This window comes from Megalobrama amblycephala, linkage group LG9 (assembly GCF_018812025.1).
Source record: "Megalobrama amblycephala isolate DHTTF-2021 linkage group LG9, ASM1881202v1, whole genome shotgun sequence".
Classification (NCBI taxonomy): Eukaryota; Metazoa; Chordata; class Actinopteri; order Cypriniformes; family Xenocyprididae; genus Megalobrama; species Megalobrama amblycephala.
In genome coordinates, this window is record NC_063052.1 from 4,397,348 (window position 1) to 4,424,634 (window position 27,287).

Genomic DNA, 27,287 nt, shown 5'->3' on the forward strand with positions numbered 1-27,287 from the left:
GTTTTTATTAGCTTTGAATCAATAGTTCTTAAAATGACATGCGTTAGCCGCTAGTGATGGGAGCAGCGTCACCATTTTAGACCATTTGAATCAATTGTTTCGCAAAATGATTCACTGTTTCGAATTCGAAGCGCTCTAAACACCACAAGCGAGTGGAACCTGGTGCAACGAAAATCAACAAAGAACACAACATTTACAAGCAAAAACACAGTAAACAAAGTATTCTGTAGGGGTTACAATCAGGTTACAATACGTGAAATTCTGGAATGAAATAAAGCGTATTATATTACATCTGCTTTTTTATTATTCAAATATCAACATTTCTTGAACAGCAGTATTTTGAAATGTTTTCTATCAACGTGGTTTGATGAAATCACGTGACTTGGCGAGTTCAATACAAGCTTCGAACCGCTGATTCGACACAAGAGATTCATAAATGTTTCGAAGCTTCACGTTTCGCGAGCGTCAGTGTCGTCGCCATATTGGACCGGGCAACTCACTCTCTCTGGAGATACAAAAATGCCTGATTCATGTGTTGCTTGGGGCTGTAAAAACCGCCGCACAACCCTGACCAAATCCCGGGGAATTACCTTTCACAAGTAAGATTGAACAATTGTTTCTGGTTGTATTTGGTCGTTATATCGTTATGTTGACATAGCCAGACTAAGCTAACAAAACAAGCTAGCCTCCTGAAAGCTGAGACTGTATAACAGATATTAAAGGTAAAGTTTATATGATTTCTTATAAAGCGTCCGGTTGTATTATATTAAAATTGTATTAACTCGACTCATCACGACCTTTCTCGAACTCCATATCACTGTTTGGAGCAGCGCCACCAAACAGCCAAGCTGTGTGCCACAATCTTTCGCTAAAACAAATGACAAAAAAAAAAAAAAAACGAAAATGAAGCAAAGTCAAACTTTAGTTTGATATGACTCCGACGTTTCAGGTATATATAAAAAAAAAAAAAAAAAAAAAAAAAAACGTGACAGGTCAAATTAATGTGGTTCCAGAGCGACTTTTATTCTGAGACTTTCTCATATTATTTCAGAAATTGGAAATAAACTGCACCTCTTGAAACTTAAACTCCTGGTTTAAATTATAAACTAAATCAAGATTTTTCATCTATGTTGATGTTTTTCTCTAAACATACTTTTTTTTTTTTTAAAAGGTCCTCGTTTCATCTGAGTGACTGACATAATATGATTGTGAATCTGACTGTTGTTTTCTGGCTATCTAACTTATCTCACACTTTGAAGGTTTCCTAAAGGTAAAGCGCTGAGGAAGCAGTGGGAAATTGCCCTAAGAAGGAAAGGTTTTTCCGTCAGTGATTCCTCTGTGCTATGCAGTGAGCACTTCAGGGAGCAGGACTTGGACAGGACAGGTCAGACTGTCAGGGTCAGAGATGGAGCTAAACCATCTGTATTCAATTTCCCGGCTCATCTACAAAGAGTAGGTCTACCTCTAGATTAAAGGATTTGATAGCTAGTCAATAGGCTTGTTTAAATATTTTTTCTTCCATTTTAGCCAGTGTCAACCAGGAAAACAAGAACCTCAAGGAAGGCTGAAGAGAGCCTGTCAGTAGACTGTTCTCTGCAGTTACAAGAGACTAAACCTCTGCCTAACGTTGTGAGTATTTGTACTAATTTTGCGCCCAGCTGCTATGACTGAGCGATGTGACACAAACATTTTAATGTAAAAAATTTCATTCTTTCGTCTAGGACCACTCCTATGCATTGCCAGCAGATCCCACTGGTCTAAAGGCCAGACTCAGTGAAGCCTTGGCTAGAGTGGAGAGTCTGGAGAGGGACATGAGGAACGTGAAAAAACGAGAACAAAGGGCAAAGAACATAGTGCTTGCTCTTCTACAGGATCTGAGTGGAAAGAACCTCATAGATGAAGAGCTGGAACACAAGCTCAATTTCTACTCGGGGAAAATTAAAATTCTATAAAATGTTGAACTTTATGTATATCTCATGTTTGCATCTTTCCATGTTTCTATAAATTCCCGGTTATTATTTCAAAGGGAATTTAAGGATTTGTCTGTGCTTACTGAATTTCAAATCTTCTGATTGACCAAACTCTCCACATACATGGTCCAAAAGCATTCAACTGTCTAAGAGAATCTTTTCTTTCTTGACCTCCCAAAAAAAGTTTTTTTTTTTTTTTTTTTTTTTGAGTCTGGTGTAATTTGACAGAATTCTGCTTCATTTTTACAAAGGTGGATGCCAAGCCACAACATTATGTTAGATATGTTTATATGTATATGTGATATTGATATGTAGTTTGATAGTAAAACACTTGCAAAGTCATCGGACTTTCTTTAATGTCGCGTGTATTCATTTCTCAAATGAACATTTTATTTGTGACATAATTTGTAAGCCATGTCTTATGCATGCATTTCACTTTTGTGTTTTTCTAATTATGTGTGAATGGATAAGTATGAATAAATCTCTATTGTAATAAATATTACAATATTATTGTCTACTAAATACACACCAATCAGGCATAACATTATGACCATTGACAGTTTAAGTGAATAACGCTGATTATCTCTTCATCATAGCACCAGTGGGTGGGATATATTAGGCAGCAAGTGAACATTTTGTCCTCAAAGTTGATGTGTTAGAAGCAGGAAAAATGGGCAAGCGTAAGGATTTGAACGAGTTTGACAAGGGACAAACTGTGATGGCTAGCCGACTGGGTCAGAGCATCTCCAAAACTGCAGCTCTTGTGGGGTGTTCCCGGTCTGCAGTGGTCAGTATCTATCAAAAGTGGTCCAAGGAAGAAACCATGGTGAACTGGCGACAGGGTAATGGGCGGCCAAAGCTCACTGATGCACGTGGGGAGTGAAGGCTGGCCCGATCCAACAGACGAGTACTGTAGCTCAAATTGCTCAAGAAGTTAATGCTGGATCTGATAGAAAGGTGTCAGAATACACAGTGTATCGCAGTTTGTTGTATATTGGGCTGCATAGCCGCAGACCAGTCAGGGTGCCCATGCTGACCCCATCCACCGGTGAAAGCACCAACAGTGGGCACGTGAGCATCAGAACTGGACCACAGAGCAATGGAAGAAGATGGCCTGGTCTAACAAATCACGTTTCTTTTACATCACGTGGATGGCCAGGTGCATGTGTATCACTTACCTGGGGAACACATGGCACCAGGATGCACTATGGGAAAAAGGCAAGCCAGTGGATGTGCTGAACAAACAAATCAGATCCATGGAGGCCCCACCTCGCAACTTACAGGACTTAAAGGATCTGCTGCTAACATCTTGGTGCCAGATACTACAGCACACCTTCAGGGGTGTAGTGGAGTCCATGCCTCGATGGGTCAGGGCTGTTTTGGCAGCAAAAGGGGGACCAACACAATATTAGGAAGGTGGTCATAACGTTATGATATATATATATATATATATATATAATAAAATATACAGTTTGCTTGCAGGTGGTCAACAATTGAGGTCACAGTTCGAATAACTTAGGACACTAAAGAGACCTTTTTACAGTAAGATGCCCAGGGTCTCTGATCTCCTGCGTGAACATGCAGATGTGGACAGGCAATAAAATGCAATGTCTGTATTGTAGGACGCCTAAGATAGTGCTATAGGAAGAACAGCTGATTGTCCTTGTAGTACCAAACCATGTGTCCACCCAGATGTGTTTGAGAACTTACAAGTGTCTTGGTGGAAGAGAGGATTAACATCTCACAGCAAGAACCGGCACATCTGGTGCAGCAGTCCAGGAGGAGATGCACTGTAGTACTTGAAGCAGCTGGTGGACACACCAGATACTGACTGCTACTTGACCCACTGGCCTTTGTTCAGGGACTCATTATTTCATTTCTGTTCTTCAAATGTCTGTGAAATTAGTTCAGATTATATCTCAGATGGTGAATCTTTTGCTGGAAAAAAAAACAGTTGAAAGTCAGAAGACATTTCTTTTTCTGCTGAGAGAACCAAAATTATATTGAGGAACTGTTATGTCCAAGTATATGAGAAAAATAGTAACATGTGGTCAGTATATTTGGATATTGTGATTATAATTTGATAAATTTTTCAGGAAATGCATCTTTAAAATTGAGAAAAACTGAAGTAACGTACATGCCACAACAAAACAATGGACATCTTATTCATAATATATATTATATAAATATATTTAATCAGAAACTAGTTATTTAAACTAATATATTTGATATGGTTTGTATGAGAAAACTCAAGTCTTTAGGAAAAGCAAAGACAATTTAAACCAATATTGGTCTACCTAAAACCACATTCTCTGTGGAAGTAATGGTAACTTGAAAGATTGTCATTAAACATGTTCCTTCTTGAGCTAGTTAACTCTACTCCTATACTGACGTTACAGAAGTAAGTTTACAAACCAGGTGTTTTATCATTTTATTTGTATCTGGACAAAAAGAAAAAACTCAAACATTTGTTCAGAATTGTTCATGTATATGTTTGTGTGACATGTTCAGTTTGTGTGTCCGTCACTCATTCATATCGTCGGTAAAGTCAGTCACAGTATGGGCAATTGTAGGCAGAGGAGGAAAAAAAAAAAAAAAGATTTAAATATAAATACATTTAAAAGGAAAGAAATTACCAAACCAGGATACAATATCCACCTGGGCAAGTCTTAATATGGTGTATGAAAAGTACTTAAACATGTAGCATTGTAAACACAGGTGAGTCAGCATTACTACACAACCACATGCATCAGCTCCAAGTTTGGAAGAGACAAAAAGTCTCAAAATGTCAACATCTACAAGATCTAGGACGGAAGACCATAAAGACCTAATTTCATTTATTTGTGGCCTTTTGTAAATATTTTATTGTTTTCTGCACTTCTCAGAAGTTATTTTAAAGGAGTAAAGAGCAGCGCTCATCTTTAAATTGTGCCAATATAACAATATAATCGTTAAATTTCTGGTTCAAGTGTAATTCACAGAGACACAAAGATCATGAGACACCCAGATTTGTTTTTGTTTTTTTGTGTGTGAGTGTTTCTTTTTAAATCTTTTGGCTTCTCAAAGCAATGTCCTTAAATGAGAACAAAATGTCTGCAAAAGAGGCCTGAACTGATTTGGATTTGCTGTAATTGTGCTACAGTTAGTTACAGAGGGAAGTCAGACTCAGAACAACACAGTTGGGTCTACGTGGTCAGCTAGTGCGCTTATAAACAAGAAAAGAGCTACACAGACACAAAAATACTCAGAGGGCAAAAAAAAAAAAATACAGTTTTTCCTTCGATCATTAATATCCTCTCTTCCTTTATGCCAAAGAACTACGTTCAAAATGAACACAAGCTAAGCAAACAGTACACATTGAGACAGTTTTTCAACATTGCATTGGCCTTGATAAAAAGTATTAATTATGCAGCACAATAAATTATGCATTTTTCTCTTTATACCTTTGAGTTTACCAATTTGGTGTACAAGTAGCAGACCATCACATAATGAAACTGTGGCAGACAATGTAACCGCTAATTTGTAAGATAAGAAAATAGAGCAGCAATATTTGCACAAAATATGTGCACATTCAAGTAAATAAAGAAAAAAAAAAAAAAGAAAAAGAAAAAAGAAAATCAAAGACAGATTGATACACATCAGCCTCTTGTCTTTGTTGGTCTGATTGGCACTTTTGTGAATAGGAGTGCATTTCCATTAAGAGATAATTTCTTTGCTTTTTTGATCAACATAAGAATCCACCCGGTGGTCTTGTAGGCCATTAGATATTTTTTATAAGCATAGTTTTTTTTTTCCTTTCTCCCAATATGATCTCAGTCTTATTTTTCCCCATTTCTCTGATAAAAAAAAAATCTGGACTGCAGCATTCTCGTTCTGAGATGGACCTGTAAATGCAGTAAATGTCATCCAATATCACACAGAATTGGGATTTGAACCGATTTAAAGAAAAAACCCTGTATGATATTCACCTTGAAACTGTTGTTAAGGTACATAAGATTGTGAAGAGGTATTTTCAAAAAGGTAAATTCAAGTGTCTCAAATTCAAAAAGGTTCTTGAACCCGAATTAGCATGGAAACCTCCTTTCGGTCATCAGTTCTGATCAGGAATCGCATCAGACATTGACATTTATAGAAGGAAATAACTTCTAGATATTAGTCAACCAAAACACATCTGTACCAAAAACAGGATGCTGCTCCGTTAATAACAGATGCCAAGATGCCTTTCTAAACTTTGCATCATTTCCCTTCCCACATCATCCGTCAGTCAACGTCTAAGTTTTCATAGATACAGGCCCATACTAAACCAATTGACCCCTAGCATTCACTCAGAGAAGCACCCTTCTCTCGCACCCTTAGTCAGTGTATTATGGAGGTAGAGGAAAATGCTTCCATAAATGACGTGAAAGTTTACTCACAGTTTTAAAGTAAACCACAGAACATTTCATACGGTGCAGGAGGTTAATATTCAAACTTTTCATGCCCTCTGTCTGAAATCCACAGCAGTCCAACTCATCAAACTCAGGTGTTTTTGGAGGTTTTAACTTTTAGTGCATCAACTCAAAAAGTGCCAAAGGGTGAAATGAATCAACGTGAACTTACTCGCATACGTAGAGAATGGAAAAAAGAAAAGACGTTTGGAGATTATGGAAGTCATTTTCCCCTCGGTTTTATGCTTATCTGTAAGTGTACATGTTTATGAAGTGTATGCTGGTCTTGTATGCATGTGTGCAAGGTGTGTGCAAATATAACAATATCTATATATATATATTTTTGCCCATATATTTCATTATTATTCATTATATAAATAAGTATTCCTTGCCATACCAACAGCACCTGCAAAACTACAGGACAACTCCAGCTAATGAGCGCGAGATAATCGCTGAAGATCTGGCAAGGGATACAAAATGGCTGTTGGTACCAACAGAACACCATGCAAAACCCCAACATGCACATACTGAGGGCTGCACGAAACAAACACCTTGAAGTTATCAGAACCACCCAGTATTACTATGCTCCAATTAATGACAAGAAAAAAAAGAGCAGAATTAAGACTCCATCATGTGCATCAAACCGGCCCTCAGATGTGTGCTTATTTCGCCCAGAACACATTTCAAGTTAAAGCCTTTTGATCAAAAGAAGAGTTATTCATAACACTGCACACCACAAATATCCTACGACTAGATATTTCACCTCTGACTGGTAAAAAAGAAAAATGGGCATTATCTTTACTAAATGGGCTCTTTGGGCCCCTCTTTACCAGTCATTGTCTTTTAACAGTAATGACTTTTTATATTAGGATACTCCTTTACTAAAATACCTGGATTACTTCAACACCACCCACCACCACGTCAAACAGACTCTACATGAACTCCTGTCGTTTCCACACCCAGCATGGTCTGAAATGATGAAGTCAATGAATACTAATACTAAGAAAATTGAAACAGCTCCAGAAAGCCTTTGAAGAGTGCTTAAATAGTCATCTGCAGATATTACGGTAAAGTTTTGTCTACAAAGCATGGCCATATATATATATATATATATATAACCAGGCTTTTTTAATTGCCAGAATATGAGTAATGAACAGAAGAAATTCTACAACGCAACACTTAATGAAAATCCAACCAGGATCAAAAAGATAAGGATGAAGATCAGTATTTTCTGATTTTCATTAGACGAGTAAACGATTCTCTCATCTTTCAGTGAAACGGGAAAACTGAAGCATACCTTTCCTTAAATAAAAGAAAAAGAAAAAAGGGCACAGCTCCACGATTTCTACCTGAGGGGGATGATTATTTAGCTGCATCATTGAGGGGGGGGAAATTGAAAGAAACTAAAATCCAACTCTCTCTTGGGTGTGGGAGGGCAGATGATTGGTTCCCCTGCTTAAAACACACCTCATTGTTTAAATAAATCAGTCTGGGTCATGGGTTGCGGGTCGAAATTTGGTTCACCCAGATGTCAATCGCTGCGCTCTGAGTGTTTCCGACGTTTGTTTTAGTACGGATACGCGGTGCGGGGAGGGGCGTAAAGGTCAGGGGGGCGGCCGGGAAGAGTCTGAAGGCTGGTTATAGCTGGAAGCCCTCCATGGGAGCCTCCTGCTGGGGGAAAAGGAACTGCTGCTGGTTCTCATCCACCTGTGGTGCCAGACTAGCATCCTCTTCCTCTACTCCAAAGTAGTGCTCGATGAGGTCAAAGGCTTTCTGGTAGATCTCCTGATTTTCATGACTCTGTAGGAACTCGATTTTGTCCAACCCTGGCAGAGAGAGAGAGATACAGTTTATATTTCACAATATTACAGTTTTTACTATATTATTTATCAAATACAAGAAGCCTTGGTGAGCATAAGAGATTTCTTTCAAAACTTTTTTTAAATATTGCCTACCTATCCATCTATCGATCTATCTGTCTGTCTATATGTTGGTCTATATATGTCTATCTGCTGGTCTATCTATATCTATGTAAATGGTGATTTGGTGAATTCATTTTACCATAGGCTTCCTCTATGAGACTACAATAAGGGTTGATGCCGCTGCCATTCTGTTTGGCCTCCTGCTCGCCCAGTCTGAGAATGTTCTCCAGACCATTCAGAGCCACCAGCACGATCTTGGAGTCCATCACAGTCAACAGATCACAGAGAGGTTTAATGCAGCCCAAATTCACCAGATACCTACAGAAAAGAAGCAGATGAAAGCATAAGAGAATGAATACGCAGCAGCAGCATGTGTGTCATCATATGTTAATTTTCTAATCATTAGGAAATAATACTAAAATAATCTAAATAAGTTCCTGATTGGAACACTGTCCTAAAAAAAATAAAATCTGACTTAAAGGGATAGTTCACCTAGAAATGAAAATTTGATGTGTATCTGCTTAACCCCAGCACATCCAAGATGTAGGTGACTTTGTTTCTTCAGTAGAACACAAATGATGATTTTTAACTCCAACCGTTGCCGTCTGTCAGTCAAATAATGCGAATGAATGGGAACTCTATCAATAAGAGTCAAAAACTTGCATAGACAAGTCCAAATTAAACCCTGCGGCTCATGACGACACATTGATGTCCTAAGACACGAAACGATCGGTTTGTGCGAGAAACCAAACAGTATTTATATTATTTTTTTACCTCTAAAACACCACTATGTCCAACTGCGTTCAGCATTCAGTTAGTGAGATCTGATCGCGCTCTGACAACGGAAGTGATGTCTTGCACTCATTGAAATATAAGCGCGAGAGATCACTTCAGTTGTCAGAGCACGATCAGACCTTACTAAGCGAATGCTGAATGCAGTTGGACATAGTGGTGTATTAGAGGTAACAAAATAATATAAATACTGTTCGGTTTCTCGCACAAACCGATCGTTTCGTGTCTTAGGACATCAATGTGTCGTTACGAGCCACAGGGTTTAATTTGAATTTGTCTATGCAAGTTTTTTCGACTCTTATCATTGGAGTTCCCATTCATTCGCATTATTTGACTGACAGACGGCAACGGTTCGAATTAAAAATCATCATTTGTGTTCTACTGAAGAAACAAAGTCACCTACATCTTGGATGTGCTGGGGGTAAGCAGATAAACATCAAATTTTCATTTTTGGGTGAACTATCCCTTTAATTATTTTTGGCACATAATATTTATTCTCCCTTTGCTGCTTTGTGTAATTAGTGAAATTAATCATTTTTTAAAACTAGACATGCCCCAGTACGACTGGGAGGACATTTGTCCTTCAGTACTAATTTTCTCATAAAAAATAAACATCATCATCTAATTTCCCTTAGTACAAATAACTGAAGATGACTTTACAAAAAGGGAATTTATATTTGGCAAGCCATGCCCATCAAATCACTGCGTGAAACATAAGTTTGCACTTCAGATTTAGACACAACGATGCCATGAGCACTGGCACTGCAACTGAGATGGAAATGCTTCAGACCGAGTCAAACATCCCAAGGTCAGCAAGAGAACAACATTAGGCATTCAACTGGCTCCAGTTTCCCCTCCCTGATCTTCACCGATTCTACAAAACATGTAACATGGACCAATGTGGAAGCAAGAAAGACTTTCATTACGCTATTAGTAAATTTAATTAGTAAGTATTTTGATTTATGCGAGCTTCTGTCAAAGACAATTTTCTATCCTTACACCGTGTCCTAAACAGAAGCGATGCGATAAGATTCCAGTATGTCCACCAGACATGACACGAATATGAAACGAAGTCAATCAAAAAACACAGCCAATCAGAAGAGCGTAATTTAAAGGGGTCCTGACATGAGAAATCAAATTTGCCTTGATCTTTTGTCATATAAGAGGTCTTTGTACCATTAAAACAAACTGCAAGTTTCATAGATTAAAACGTCCTCCTCATTATAAACCAAGCATTTATTTAATCAAGCTCCAAAAACGACTCATTTGGATATGGTGGGATTTGTGATGTCACATGGGCAAATACATTTACATATGACTGCCTCCAGAGCAAGACATCGACAAATAGTTATACATCACCACACCATAGGTCCCAACCACTGGCATTTAGTCACTTAACAGCTGACACTTGCCTACACTGGTTGTGAGTGTGGTGTCACGTCGAAAGCAAATAGAGCCCATTATAAATCACTCATGCAGTTACAGTATACAGATGTACATTCAGTTTCCACATGCTTGTGTCTGTCGACAACAAGACAAATAGAAGAGTGAAAGAACGTTCGCTTTGATACAACCAAGTTCTGAGTTTCCAGTCTGTGAGGACTTTATGGAGGCATTAAAAGATAAACTACATTCAGAGTCTCCGCCCAGCAAGATGAAAACAGATGCAGCAATTCCCAAGTCTCCATGCCAGAGAGACAAAAGCAGATTGGCGAACTCCTAAAGCTCTGGACCAGAGAGTCAGAAGACATACAGAGACATTTGCAACAAGTTAAATGGAGAGTAAACCTTCACTTCAAGATACCTTTGTTTCAGTGTTCTAGACAGTTAAGGACCTTCTGCATCTATGTCAGGGCCTCATCTGCGTGTTTTTAGGACCCTTTTTGGTACTCCAGGAGACCAGCATCCCACAGAACTTTAAGTTAAAGGCTGTTGAAACAGAGTCAGGCTCCTTTCCCCACTCTATTGTTACCCAGCACAACCAGAAGAAGACGTCACCGCTATCAGACTGCTCACTCGACCACGTGGAACGTAAATATCACTTACCAAACCTCATTCCAGAGACCTTGGCATTATTGTATATTATCAGTATATGATTTTCAAATTTACATTAGTGGCAATATAGCTGATGCTAGTTAATAAATAATCTTTCATTTATTTGTTTGAATAATTTCCATAATATAACATAACTCTGCCATAGCCAAACTGAACTTAATCACTTGCACTTTATTCCTTTATCATTCATGGTATTCATTTAGTAGTTGTGTTAGTCATCATAATTTTATTACACCTGTGTCTTATATTGATAATACATAAGAGGCTCTACAAGTTGGCCGATAACTCACAAATCCTACAGATTGAAGGAAGTTTGTCATCTGACCAATCTACATAATTTATATTTGATCAACAATCTTTGATTGTTCTTTTATGTCATGGTGAAATTCCAGGCTGGTGCTCCATAATTTGAGAAGGAATTATCTGACACTCTCAAGCTCACCTTAGGAGACTTATGATCAAAACTCACAATATTAATTTGGTACCACCTGTAAATCACTACATAACAGGTGCTTCATGTGAGAGAATGTAAAATCATTTACACATGTCAAGACCCCTATAAAGTTGAAATAAGAACATCACCTTTAAATCTAAAATTAAACAAAGAAACAGCTTAACTAAAGGTTAACGTAAAAAAGATTGCTTGGACACAAACCAAAAGTAAGCTTATTCATAACACATGAACACATGAATAATAATGTCAAGTCATAACACCACACTTATGTAACAACGCAGACTCGTACATTATAAATACGATTAGATGATATCTTGGATGAGGTAAGTTGTTTGTGCTAAGCTTATGCTAAAGGAAGCACTCTGTAAGTCAGCATGGGCTGATACATTTAATGAAGCACTGTACTGGCTGTGGGAAAATGTCATAAGTGTATGTCTGATAAAAACTAAAGCAATTTGCTCTAAGTAATAAACACTTTAAGCACACGGCTACTTCCAAACTATGTGATATCACTAGACAGCATGAAAACCACACTGCAATTCAATCTGGATAAACGCATCAAAAATGCTCCCTGGTGATTCTCTAAGATTAGCGCTTATGCTGTGCCATGCTAATGGCCATCTGAGAAGGCCCAACTTGGCTGGACGAAGATTGTGGGAACAATCCCAAAATCCCATTCTAAACTTAAAGAATCCTGCAAATTTATTTCTGAGGTCAGCTCCAACTTGAGTCTGGAGCATGATCCTCATCAACATGTCATGTGACTTGACGGTCTCGAAAAGCCAGACATATTGACAATCAATCTGTGCGCACAGTGTGGCTTATTTTGATCAAGAATCGCTCACTTAGACAAAAAAAAGAATGTCTGACAGACAAGTAAAGAGGGTAAATATGAAATGAAAGCCACCAATTATAGGCTGGCAATTGGGTCAATGACAAACAAGAGGGTCAACGATAAAGTTTTTTTTGTTTTGTTTTTTTCCTTTAAAACGTGTCATGTTTTGTGTACTCTGTGTTCACATTGGTTTCGTACACTAAAGTTAAAACTGTTAAAGTTAAACACTCAGTTTTAAAGAATCCTTTATGCCAGAAAGGTTCTATTTAAGGAGAAATGTCTTAAATAATTATTTATTTAACGTATTGTGTAATGATTTAACAAGTTAATTTATTTTTTTCTAGTAATAAAGTGTTTATGAGCCGTTTAATTAAATTTAATCAAAAAAAGAAAAGAAAAAAAAACTAAATCCAAAAAATTGATCTCATGTTGGAAACCCCCAAAAGGTTCTATATGAAGCAGCTGACAGTACCCTTTAGGCTTCCATATAGAACTTTTCGTAACACTTTACAATAAGGTCTCATTTGTTAACATTAGTTAATGTATTAACATGAACCAACAATGAGCAAGTCATTTTTTTTTTAATAATGTTAGTTAATAAAAATATAGTCATTCATTGTTTGTTCATGTTACTCCCCAGTGCATTAATTAATATTAACAAATACAACTTTTGATTTTAATAATGTATTAGTAAATGTTGAAATTAACATTAAGATTAATAAATGCTGCAGAAGTGCAGTTCATTCTTAGTTCATGTTAACTAAAGAAGTGATAAAAAGGTCATATCTGATATTTAAAGAGACTTATTGACTTTGACAGTCATAAGGGTCTGCAGTGATCCTCTCTGATATCTCTTCCTGTCTTCTTATTTGATCTGTATGTTTTGCCATGTCGGTCACCAAAAATGAGCATCATGTCATTGACCTGATTAACAGTGATTGCAAATGGTATGGCAGTCTTGACGACAAATGCTTGTCTAAATGCTTAAGACGTGCTGTTCATACACTCAGAGCTCACCTGATCTGCTCGGGTGTGCCACCCGACGTGGCATTAGTGATCGCCCAAGCCGCCTCCTTCCTGGTGCGAAATTCTGCTTTCTGTAGGATTTCTATCAAGACCGGGAAGATGTTTGCATCTATTACAGCCTGCAGATGAAGATTACAGTGAGAAAAAGAACAGAGGATTAGTCATTCTTAAATCCAAAAATAAATCCCAAGTTCACACTACAAACAAGTTCACTCCTTCGAAGGCTTGAGGATGCAGCCATAACCCTGTCGCACGTGATGAACAAGCTGAGCCCTCTGGGTAGCAGATGTGGAGTGTGGGTCAGGGTGTACCTGAATCTGTGCTCTGTTTCCCGCTGTGATGTTGGAGATGGTCCAGCACGCCTCCTTCCTGATGGATTCCTTGGCGCTACTGAGCAGGTGCAGGAGGCAGGGGAGAGCGGAGCAGTTCAACACCACCTAGGGCAGAGAAAAAGAGAGGATGAGGTGACCATCCATCTCCTGCCTTAAGCCAGAGATAATCATACATGAAGAACAAACGCATCTGCTCACACAAACACACCTGCGTCTGAATGTCATCTCCTGTAACAATGTTTCCAACGGCCCTCAGAGCAGGAGATGCCACCTTGTAATCGGTGTGCCTGCAAGAAAAAAAAGGAAATGGGTCATCTAACAAAAAGTTTAAATCAGTGATTCTCAACTTTCTTGAGTCATAGGGTCCCTGCTGCCCTATACAATATTCAAAGGCCCCCTGATATACATAGATATTTTCTGTATTTCTGCGTTTTTTTGTATTAACAAATTTGATAAACAAATAAACCACATTTATGATTTTAGCAGTTTCTAGAACTGTATGTTTTTCAATTAAAACATTTTTTTAATAAGAAATATAGTTTCAGTTCACATCTTGATTTTATATTGTTATTATTAAGTATTAATTTAAATAATTTTATCTCTAAAAGTATTTTCAGAGAACCACTAGTTTATGCAAAGCTCAAATAAATAATAAAAAAATTCTGCCAATAAACATTTTGCAATTGTAATACTGAGCTTTAAAAATGAAATCAAAACAGATCATACTTAGTACTTTTGGACTTGGAATACAGCATTTATGATGCATCTTAAGCTTGACGTCTACTGTTCACAAAATACATTTGTTGTATGGAAAAATAATAGCATGAATAATTTATAAAACATCTACTTTTGTTTTCCTGAAGTTGTCTTGTTATACTATCCCGTTTTTTATTAAACAAACAAACAACTATGGTTGATTTATTCAAGACCACATCCTTCATTACGGCCTGCTGAATATTCAGTTTCACTATAAAATATGTCACTGTAGGACTTACAAGTTTAGCAGTTTCGTGTTGACGTTAAATATGACCTAGAAATTAAATATGACCTAGAAAAGACAATGTAGTCATAACAGCTGACTCACATGAGCAGCTCCACCAGCCTCCTGCAGACGCCTGAATCAATAACTGCCTGAATCTTCTCATTGGGCCCATCAGAGAGGTAAGAGAGGGCCCAACAGGCATCAGCCAGCAGGTCTGAATCACTGCTGAACAAAAGACGGGACAGCACAGGCAGGCATGGAGACACCTACAAGAGCAAAAGAGAGCTTTCATTATGATAACGGCAGGTTAAGAGAAAACAAAGCACTTAGCTTCTGAAATTATGAAAAAAAATGCACTCTGACCGCACTGATATTAATGAAGTGTGTGTGTGTGCGAAAACACACTCTTTTCATATAATACATAATATGAGATTAGTTAACGTACACTACCATTTAAAAGTTTGGGGTTGGTAATTTTTTTTTTTACGTTTTTCAAGCTCTTATACTCAACCAAGGCTGCATTCATTTAATCAAAAATATAGTAAAACAGTAATACTGTGAAATATTATTAAAATTTAAAATAACTCTTTTCTATTTTAATATATATTTCAGTTTAATATTTCATATTAAGGTGTTTAAGATAGTTGCCAGTGTACAGATACTGTAGAAACAATGGTATTATTTTAATTTTAGTATCGCCATGGCACCCATTTGCTGGTACTTTATACATGTCGTTAGTGGTGTCAAGTGTCTTCTTAAAACAAGGAAATTAAGAGTGTTGCCAAGGGTCAGAAGCAGTACAGACCTTCTCAAAGTCTGGGGGTGGACTTTTGCCTCTGCAGAGGTTGGACAAGGCCCACACAGCATTCCTGGTCATTGTGAGACGAGTTGATTTGGTCAGCAGCCTGGGGAAAAGAAGTATCATTAAGAAAACAATCAATCCTCATCTTCAGCAAAAAGTGTTTGTCTTTTTCTGCAGATGATGTTAAATTCACTGCTATGTCAGATAAACACAAGTATTGTGGTCTCATGTTAGCACTCACATTAGTAGAGGTGGAAGGATATTACAGTTTAGCACATAATCTCTGCACACAGCGCTGTCTCCTGCAATGTTCCCCAAAGCCCAAACAGCCTGTGACACAAAGATTCATTAATATACCCATAGGGGATTCATACTCATTTAGCTCAAACAAAACAAGGTGACTTATCCCTTGCAACTTTATAACTCGTACCTGCTCCTGTACGTCTTCAAACTCGGAGTTGAGAAGCTCAATAAAGACAGGTACGGCACCGGCCTCGATCACAAACTTTGTTTGCTGAGATGTCCCAGATGCGATGTTGGTCAGTGCCCAAGCGGCCTCAAACTGAGAGAGAGAAAAAAAAAAGAGAAAAAAAAACACACATTCAAGGACATGACTTTAGAATTATGTTGTCAAAAATATCGATATTTCAATATGCATCAATACTGATGTACCAAATTGACTTTTTTCATGGCTTATTGTGCTTAAATGGTCAAATACATACAAAATTATGTCAAAATGCCTGCCTTGCCGAGTATTCAGGTAAACAGTTATTTTTGGAACGTAAATAGTTGAAGAATTTGCATGTTGTGTAACAGTGTATTGGATCTGTGCATAAGCTCTTAAAGTGACAGCATCCTAATAAACCTGCTGTCTGTCATGTTAATCAATGAACAAAAGACAGAAAATCATTTGCTGCTTTTGACTGAATAACTTTTGTAAATTTAATTGCAAGCATTAATCTGCATTTGATTTTTACAATGAAAAATATCCAGTTATTTTACATTTGATTACTTTCATTTCTGTAGTATTTCTAACCTGAATACTATTGATAGACCCTAAAAAAAAAATAAACATGTTTATTTCATTTGTCCCTTTATTCTATTGCATTTATTAATGCTATCATTTGCAATTTGTTTGTTCTTATTTTATTACTGGCTGTTTGTCTTTTTTGTAAATGTAGTTCAAAGATTTAAATAAAGCCTCCCTATTACAACAAAATTACTCAAATTATCAAAAAATTATGAGATAAATTATCTTTATGGCAGTATATATATGGCATTTCCGAAAATGGTATTGAATGTCTATATTTTTTAAGGTATTGTATCAAAGTTGGAAATTCCAACACTACCAGTGACAACACTACTTTAGAATTATAAATGGAAAAAAATAAATAAATATTACTTTATCAAAACTCACCTGTAATGTGCAATTTGTACTTTTCTGAAGGAACTCAACAAATCTATTCACAACTCCCTGTGTGCTTATCACCTCATCAATGGGTGGGTTTGGTTCTGAAAAACACCAAGATTGATTTATTAAAACTCAGGCATGCTTTTAGGAAACTCCAGACATGTGATTGAGTAACACACCTTTGGAAAGTAGTTTTCTGAACCTCTGTGTTGTGACCAGTTGTAGTTCAGGATCTTCCGAGAAGAGCATTTCAACCATGTCTCTTGTAATTACTCCATCCTAAAAAACACATAGGACAAACTTGGTCTAGATCAATGACAGTAATTTGTTTTCAGTCCAGGTTTGCACCTCTGAGAAGAACAAATCAATAGTGCTTATTGAATTAAGGGGTCATAATGCACTACTAACAACAGTCTCAGAGTTACCTCACCCTGTAAGTGATATAATGGGAGAAAGCAAACTGTGCATTTCAGGTTTGAACTCACTGGGGCTGTGGTGGAGGAGACGTAGGAATCCATGAGTGGACTGTCAAACATTCCCCCTTCTTCACCCATCAGTTCCACATTTCTTCTCTTAAACAGCTGCCAAGAGAAATAGAGAGAATCGATGGTGCAAATCGCATCAATTGATGTGACAGTTAAATTTAACGTGAGACAGCATTCTGTAACATGATGCATTTCAGGGTGCAGAGAAAACATGGCTTCTGAAATGATGGGGGAAAAAAAAAAAATGCACCCTGACTGCACTGATATTAAAGTGTGTGTGTTAGGGCTGCATGATATATCGTTTTAGTATCAACATCTCAATGTGCACATCTGTGATAGTCGCATCGGAGGATGTGCGATGTCAACTATAGGGATCGCACTGTAGTTGATCCCTAAGGACCAGGCACAAGTGATGTGACGTTTGACACCGAGGCTTCGAAGCTTGTCTCAAAAAAACGAAACGTCTCACATTGAAGCACTGTATCGGAGCTTGATTCGTTTTGTCAAAAATTTTTTTTCTCATTTATTCAAATTGTGTAAGTAAAATGACACGTGAAAGACTTTATGTATAATAATAATTTGCATTGTTTTATATGCTTTTCATAGCACAAACTGATTTATTACACGAAACAGTCCAAAAATAGCTGCGTCGTCTGGGACGCAAAAGCAGTTTTTCCACCTTTTGACCACAAGATGTCGTTAGTGTGCACTGTGTTGAAATGCTTCGAGTAATGAACCTTTTTACGATACACTTGAGGGGAAAGCCTCGGTGCTTCGCAAAGCTTCATTTCGCCATCACTACCAGGTACCACGGTTCGAAACGCACATGATCCTCTGATTAATTGCAAAGTTTAACCATCATAGAGCAAATGTTTATAATTTGCACGTTTTTTTATGTCCTGTTAGTTTAACCATTCAAGTGATTTTAAACCATCTGAGCGCAAGAAGACGTGAAAGAAAACTCAATTCAGAACACTCTCTTTCTCGTCTATTTGTGCTTGAGAGGAAACATACATGCAAAATTGTCAAAATGCAAGTCTCAGCGAGTAGTAAAAACAGTCGCTTATGGCTTACGGCTTACGTGAACGTAAACAACGGAGAAAGAAAATGAATGTGTATCATTATATTGGATCCGTGCATTAGGTCTTAAAGTGACAGCAGCCTAATATTCCTGCTACTGTCTGTGTCAAATTAATAAAACAACAAAATACAAAGAGAAAGTCACTTTTGTAGCTATAATAACAATTAATTGTATTTAATTTACACAGTGAAGACTATGTAGTGTTATTTTACATTTGATTATTCAATTTCTGTACCTGAATATTGTTAGATTACCAAAAGAAAGAAAGAAAGAAAGAAAAAAAGGAGTCACCTGTTGCTCTCGTTTCTGTTTCCTCAGCTGAATGCCTTCCTCCTCTCTTCTCCGACGCATTTCCTCCAGGTTGAGTGCTTTATTCTTATAGCGGTTCATCCTGAAATTATCCTTCGCAGGACTTCCTGAAGGCTCTGCAGATTAAGACAAGTCAGAAACGTTAGACATCTCCAAAAGACAAAGACAAATAAAGGGTTCATAACATGAAAAATATAATTTGCCTTGATCTTTTGACATACAAGAGGTCTTTGTACCATTAAAAAATCTTGCAAGTTTCAGAGCTTAAAACATCCTCCTAATTATTAACAAAGCATTTAATCAAGCTCCAAAAACAGCTTGTTTGCCTCCAGAGAAAGATATCGACAAGCAGTTATACATCACACCACAGGCCCCGCCCAATGATGTTCAGTCACTTAACGGCTGACTCATGATTACACTCGAAGTGAGCGTCCCGTCAAAGCAAATTGAACCCATTATAGTCACGGACGCTGTCTACACTGGATACAGTAAGCAGATACCCGTTCACATTAATAGTCCGTTTCAAACAAAGATAGACCATGGTAACCAACCACCCTCTCACTGCATACTATCAAAGACAGATATACCAAGACACTGCACTTACATTATTAAGAATGGGAGAAAGTGCTACAACATGATATGGCAAAATAAACCCCACCTTCTAAATAAAAGAGCCAACTGCTAATTGGTAAAGTCATTGTGTCACTGCAGTCATTAGAAGCGCCGGTCGTTCAGAAGCGCACAAGCACATTAGCTGGTCCAGCCTGAATGCTACAAACAACATTAATGGGGCAGTGGCAGTTCATGTCAGATTTTGTTGCAGATTTGAAATATGTTATTTAAATGTGACTATGCCAAGCAGTTTGAGATTTTAAGTTTTCCTAATTCAAATAGACTGTGGTCCTGGATGCCTGAAATAGCTACCTGGAGGTGTTGCTAATATGGCCACTGAGTGAAAAGACTGCTTGAAAAGGACTTTGATCCCAGTAATATGCAAGATTAGCATTAGCGATTTCCAAATCTCAGTGCCTCACCTATAAAACAAAAGCAGTATGAACCAGTGCTAAAACAGAAAATGGTTTATTTGTTTTAGTTTCTGGCTTGACCATGTGACATCACAGCTAAGATGTAGGAGCATCTCAAGACCACATGAACGCAGTGTGTAGCTGAAATTGCCAAACCTTTTAATTAAAAGTCATTGTCCATATAATTTTGGCCATGCAGTCTATTTTTATAGCATATACAGTATATGAGCTTACATTGGGGTCATTAAGATTTCTTTTTAAAGAAATGTATACTTTTATTCAGAAAATATTAGATAGATCAAAAGTGACAGTAAAGACATTTATAATGTTACAAAAGATTTTTCATATCAAATATTTAGCAGCAACTGTTTTTAACATTGATAAGAGAAATGTTTCTTCTGAATATTATTAAAAAAAAATCTATTACATTTTAAAATATATCATAATAGAAAACAATTTTAAACTGTAGTAATATCACACAATACTATACCGTTTTTACTGCATTTAAAATGAAATAATTGCAGCCTTTTATTTTACTGACAGCAAACTTTTGAATGACAGTGTATAAAACAAACTTCATGTACCTGTCGAATGAGAATAAAGAGCTTGATTTGAACTCTTCATCCCAATTTGCAGATGGCTAAGTACTTATCTCGGTCAATGAGTTGCTAGTGAGGAAAATATGAGCGCAAGACCTGCACAAATTGTCTGCTGTGGACAAAGAAGATATTCATGTATTTGGGGATCTTGACGGGAAAAACAAAACAGCTATGACAATTTCAATTGGTGTGCCATCTGCAAGAGCGCACACGTCGTCAATAACGAGACTTAAATGGATGTGGAAGTGCATAGCTTATTAAACCCTTCCTTTCAAAGCATAACAATGACTCCAGGAGAAATTGTTCAGCAGTCTCAGCAGCTATCTCCAGCTTCATTACTCACTTTGGTCTGTTTGTGCTGAGCACAACACACTTGAACAGAGCCACCCGGAGTTAGTGAGCAAAACCACTTTTATTGAGGGTGTCTAAACACTGTTTGCATGAGCAAGCAGCTAAAGCAGCCTGTCTCAGCATTTGTGTGGCACTGAGAGCAGAGGAGGCTACGAATGATGACTGGCTAATGCTACAGAATGCACATCAGGGTGCTAACAAACAAAGTGCCTGAGGGTACAGCTGCTGATCTTGGATCTGCTCCCATCCTTTCTGTATGATCTCATTGTACAGTCTCAAAGGAGGAAAATATCCCAAAATCAGCACTGGCACCATGTGAAGACCTTCACAACCTTCAGTCAGTAAAACTGCAGTTCTGGAACAGAGAACTTACACAAGTATGACTGCTTGACTGCTGTTGTTAGAAATGAGTCTCCCTGATGGGTGAGGTTTTGGGTGAGATGGGTGAGGCCTTCTTGCCAACATATGGAAGGATGCATTTCAGTTGAGCTCCTCAGGTGCAATATAGGCCATGGCTTAAAGAGAATAGTTCACCCAAAAATGACATTCGTCATCATTCACTGTTGATACGAACCCGTATGAGTTTAAGAACTTTTAAATAATCTACACGACTGTTCAAAATCTTGGAGTTGGAAATCTTTTTATTATTCTTATTATTATCAATGTTGAAAACAGTTGTGCTGCTTAATATTTTTTGGATTGTGGAAACTTGTTTTTCTTCTTCTTTCAGGATTCTTTGATGAATAAAAAGTTCAAAAGAACAGCAATTATTTGAAATAGAAATATTTTTTTAACATCAAATGTATTTACTGTCACTTTTGATTAATTTAATGCATGCATGCAGAATAAAAGTATTCATTTAATTCATTCATTAAAAAAAAAAAAAAAAAAAAAAAAAAAAATCATACTAGCGCCAAATTTTTGAACAGTATTGTAATGAGTTGCTTTTCCTCCCATCTAACTAAAATAAAAGGGCAGTGAAGACTTCAGCTTTCAAGAGAACACAAAATCATAACCAGATTGAGTCATACTCATAAGCAAAACTTAAGAACTTGATCAGTCAGATTAGCAAATGAATCATTCAGAACAAATCATTGAAAGAACAAAAGAATATTTGTTCATAAATCAGTCATCACTAATTCTCTCATGAACATAAGGAGGGCAATGGCAGATGCCAAGATTTGAATAACTCATTCGTCAGTTCCTCAAAAAAAAAAAAAAAGCTTCAAAACACTTGGAATATAGCGTCTGAATCATATGGACAGCCCCAGTGCCCATTCACTTTCATTATATTGTAGGGCTACACGATTATGACAAAAATCATAATTGTAAAAATAAAAAACAAGCTGAAAACACTCTTCCTGATTTTTTTAATTGCTTTTCTACAGCATTAAGTCTCAAATGTCAACTGTATATTGTTTTGGTTACTTCTTTGAATAAAAACAAAAACATACGGGCCATTTTCCTGGTTGCATTTGCACCGCCAGTATGAACTCTGAAGTGATGTAAACTACACTTGTTGCTGTGACTTTTATTTTGACGGTGCCAAGAACAGCTCAGCCAGAGCCTTTTATACAAAGAAAGTAGACAGTATATGAAAAAGTATTAACTTTTGCCGCGTGGTTGATGCCCAATGTCACTAGCCAAGCAGAAATAATCATGTTTCGCTTGGTCCGCTTAAAGTCACGCTGGATTTTATCTTTACCGTAAGGCTGAGAGGTCCATCTATCACTGTTTTCTATGTTTGTAGAGTTACCGTAGTTCATGGAGTAAATATATAGACTGTGTACATGGCTTTTTTTTTTTTTTTTTAAATGGCAGGTGCTGGTGTTCCGCATCCATTCGACCAATCAGAGTGCACTTACGTCACTGGTAGTTCCTTTTGAGCTGGTTTAGATCTTTTACACTGAAGTAGTCGTGATTCGCCTTTCACAACGTAACATGCTTGAAACACACCTCTTAAAAGGTGCAGTAAGTAGTATTTGAACTACACTGTTGGACATTGTTGATATTTGAAATTAACCCAAACAAACACACCCCTCTTTTCATTCCTCTGCCTCCAAAACTCACACTCCAATCCTAACCACCCTGCTCCGAGTTGGTCTCGAAACCAGCCCGATCGCTGCTGGCATGTGAGGTGAATGCACTACCAATGACGCTAAGCACCTCATTCTCTAACAGCCATCAGTGTGCAGTGGTTTAACAGCACAACTCTCACTATCTGGCCACTGTTACACACGCAATGTGAGAGTGGATGTCTGTTTATCACAGCTGACGCACAACAAAATGCTTCACGAAAAAATGAAGTTGATGAACGAACGACAAAGAAGCACAAAAAAATGAACATACAGTACATAAGAGTAAATACAAAGTGTTCGTTGTTAGTTGCCAACAGCACAGCAGCTATATATTGGGTAAAGTGGCCAGGATATTATTCTGCCCCATGGAAGAAAGAGGTCATATGGGTCTGGAATAACATGAGGATGAGTAGGATGTTCATGTTTTGATTCTGAAAGAACATGATAATGACTCTGTTTTACAAATTTAGATGGGATGACAAGCAGGCTGTGCCTCAACCCGACTCAAGCGCTCCATGACATAGTTGCCCATCACATGGGCCTCACAAATAGCAGTGTGGGCTGGGCCCCTGTCGCAGAACTATTTTAAAGGAGTGTGTTTGCTATGGCTTAAAGACGCAGCACTAGGGACAGACAGCCTCAGGGCATAGACTATCCAAATATTAACTTGCAAATGGTGCTCCAAAATGAGTTTTAGTGCCAAAAGACCAGTATAAAATAGTTTAATGACTCGACAATAAGGACTGCATGATGGCCAGGGGCCAACGTGAAAAGCGCTGATTCAAATGGGTTTATCATTTAGTATGCTTTGTATCTTGTAAATTTAAACATTACATTTTTAAAAACTCAAGAAGATCCAAAGAGAACAGGCAGGAGCCAGTAAAAATCTGAACCATCAGCCTAACCGGGCCAGTAGGAGAAAAAAAAACAAAAAAAACATTGTTGATCCCTGAGTGTAAAAGAAATGGGGGAAATGGGCAGCTGAGCGGATTGTTGATTTGTTTTAATGGGTGAATTTCAGTATAAAATTTGCACCATGTAAAGCAATGACAAACCCAATTTAAAGAACTATCTGAAAAAGTGCAGCCTAAACTGACCTTCAGGTTTCAGGACACTCAAATTACAAACTGAAATGCCATGGTGTGTGAAAACCTCTAAATTGCCATGGAAAAGCTGCCAAATATCACATTAATTTCCACTGTGATGATTCTTTGAAATAGTAGCCTATAAGACCAGTAACAGCAAGTCAGCATCAGTCAGGTTCTGGCATCCTATCCGACCGTCCTGTCTGTATCATTTCGGTCCCAACCTCTTCCTCCCTTCAAACAACCCATACTACAGTATTCTCTAAAACGGGGATCCAAGTAATATTTAACAGACATGCATCATGCGTGATGTTTTATTGCTCCTGAAAACCTAACCATGGGGTTTCAACAAGAAACAGCCCATTTACTTCCATTCGGTGAAGTAAACTATGAATAAACATCTGATAAACAGTTTTAAAACAGAAACTATCAGCTATCAGGGTTGGTCACATGTTTCAGCTGACTGGTGAACTCGCTGACATTGTAGATCAGTTGTTTAGTCTGTTTAACCCAGTCAGCTGTCTACCTAGACAACATTTATAGACACCATTTTTGTGAAACATGACAGTTCACTGGGTTCTTCAACGTATAATGTTGTCGTGTTTCCTCTTCAGCAACTATGTAGGATTCAAACATGAGACGATTTCACAACATCTGACTAAACATGACCAAGCGTTTCCACCGGCAAAGCCTCAAAACCACCTTCCACTTCAGTAAACTCGACTACATCTCACAATCGCCTGTATGAAAAGCGTTTTAGCTTCAAATATTTGCTCTCAGGTTCACTGGTAAACCTATAGGTCGAGTACAGCAATGTGCTAAGCTAACTGGCCCTTTACACTCATGCTTTAACTGACATGATGTAGCTTCTCTCGGATTCTCGGCTACAGATTTGCTCCCCAAAAACCACAAACAGAAATAACTCGTCAAAAAATAGTATAGGTTGAATACTTACCCATCGTACTTTCTTTACTGATATACGCCTTGATGATTGGTAATATCAACGCTGTAATCTTAACACTCTCCTTGTCTTCCAGAATTTGCTTCTCACAAACAATATGTCGGTGATCTACGGAGAGCCGAAGGAGACAAACATAATGAGAGCGTTTCCAATTTGTGTCCTACGAAACGCCGAGCAGAATAGTCTGTCAAAAAGAGAGAGGCTATAATTATTATAGAATATATAATGTTTTTATTCCCTAATGTATATTTAGTGATTTACTGCATAATTACCTACAAATTATGAAAATATTTATGATAGATAGCCTAATATTTGTCCCTGAACATTGTTTTTCAAGAACTAGTTTGCTATAGGCTATAAGCTTGCTAATACACGATACAAAAATACTGTCAACTAATGTGGTGACCCAAATATTGTTTTATTATTTTGTGCATATTAACACAAACAATGCCAAGACAAATGTTCAGTTCTACTAAGCAAATGTAAACATAAAAGGGTGCATAACCTATAATCATATTAAGAATAATAAAATAACCTTGGTATGATATTATTTTACATTTTTACATGTATTCAACACAATTTTTTTCAATAATACTGTTTCATGTATAAAATCATCTCATTTTATGTAACCTATATGGAACTTCCCCATAATAATAATTGCAAATCTGCATTTACATAAACAAAATCTATAATAAATCTATGTAATCTATATTGAAAACTATATTGAAACATTTCACGTTTTGTTTTAACCTGTTCTTGAAACATATTTTATTAATGATGAAGAATTCATTAGCTGTTCTCCAAGTTTCACACTATTTTCCAAACCTAATTAAAAGGGTATTAATTATATTTTATTTATATATCAATTTGATAAATAAACAAACTAAAAAATAGTGGATAATGCAATATTTCTTGATATAGACTACACAGCCTATAGAATTTATACTAGTCTTTATTTCTTCCTTTTCATTCTTTCTATCCTGATTCAGACCAAAGACCCATAAATTTATCCTGTCCTGAATGTGACAATATGGAGCTCACAGTGGATTGTCTTTGCAGCCTTGCGACTCCATTAATGCGCTCGGCTCGGCACAAATTGAATGTGACGCAATAACAGAGTGTGCCGCACCTGCACTCAATTCTCTGCAAGCAGGTAGCGATAAATTATTGTACAACTCCTGTGTTTGGGCCCCTGATGACATTGCGTTCAATGAACACTTGGGGGCAACATTGGATTAACTCAGTGAGGGCCCCAAAGGGGACTCGCCATGCAGAGAGATTTTTATCTTGTTCCTGAGACACTCTGAATTTACATTTACATGATGTGAAATAATGAAATGTATAACATCTGCAACCTTACCAGCACTACTGATGTCAGTTTTCCTGCAGTGGTTTACAGTTTTCCAGCAATTCCTAATTTAAGGACCATCAAACCTGATCTTGTGTAGCTAGGCAGTTTAAAAGAATGGGGAAATAATACAGATTCATTTATCAGTGCCAAGTTTTTAAAAGGTAAGTCATGACCCCAAGTATAAAGAAATTCATATGTCTGGTATAAGCAATATGTTTCAGTATGCTGTGTAATAATGGCCACACAGTTTTATTGTTTTCACAAAAATGAGAATTACTGAATTTCTCTGACCCTTTAGTTGCCAAATCTATGAATAGAAAGTCATTTACATTTTGAAATATTTAAATCTTGTATTCCGATTAAATTTGCATTCCTGTTCCAATAGTGTATTCTCCCAGCCATAAAGTCAGACAAAGTAAGGAAGGAAGGCTTTAAGAATATTTATAGAAATATGAATTGTTCTCCTGCATATTTATTTAAGCCTGTCAGCGCTCGTGTACATCTAATCAATAACCAGTGCTATACGCACATATTTACACTTGACAATACTACTGTGGCTTCGAGCATTATACAGCCAACTAGTAATTAAGATTAAATAAAGATTAAGTTCCCTTTAGACTTCATTTAATTACACCATGCCGGCTGTTCTCATTTTCTATTGTATATGCATGTTTGCTGATGAAAAGCAACCACGTAGACCACGCAGTTTGCTTGTTAATTTTGGCTAATCAACCCTTCAATGTATCATTTGCAAAATAACAAGATAACCATCAAAAGCACTTTGGAAGGAACGTCAGTGAATGCAGTTTCTAATTTGCTGATTCAATTATACAGCATATGCTAATGACCAGCCTCTAAGGTACTCCAGAATGAGAGTTGACTGCTTGTCACACAGACGTCTATCTTTGGATCCCATGCAAGCAGGGCTTTGTGTCTCCCTAATAAAGAGAGATC

General features: G+C 37.3%; 2 protein-coding genes across 2 annotated transcripts; one reads left to right on the forward strand and one right to left on the reverse strand.

Annotated features, from left to right (window-relative positions):
• The first annotated feature begins 422 nt into the window (after positions 1-422).
• On the forward strand, positions 423-2,469 carry si:ch73-130a3.4 (uncharacterized protein LOC664763 homolog). Its single transcript, XM_048201255.1, has 4 exons — positions 423-599; positions 1,260-1,452; positions 1,528-1,629; positions 1,722-2,469. The coding sequence occupies exons 1-4, from the start codon at positions 520-522 to the stop codon at positions 1,950-1,952; spliced, it is 606 nt and encodes a 201-aa protein (XP_048057212.1). The 5' UTR covers positions 423-519; the 3' UTR covers positions 1,953-2,469.
• A 1,919-nt stretch (positions 2,470-4,388) lies between these two features.
• On the reverse strand, positions 4,389-25,134 carry kpna6 (karyopherin alpha 6 (importin alpha 7)). The gene is made up of 14 exons (XM_048201256.1): positions 24,977-25,134; positions 18,866-18,999; positions 17,494-17,589; positions 17,188-17,287; positions 17,015-17,109; positions 16,028-16,159; positions 15,839-15,927; positions 15,601-15,700; positions 14,898-15,061; positions 14,022-14,100; positions 13,793-13,918; positions 13,473-13,600; positions 8,459-8,637; positions 4,389-8,223 (listed from the first exon to the last, which is right to left on the reverse strand). The coding sequence occupies exons 1-14, from the start codon at positions 24,978-24,980 to the stop codon at positions 8,036-8,038; spliced, it is 1,614 nt and encodes a 537-aa protein (XP_048057213.1). The 5' UTR covers positions 24,981-25,134; the 3' UTR covers positions 4,389-8,035.
• Positions 25,135-27,287: the final 2,153 nt, after the last annotated feature.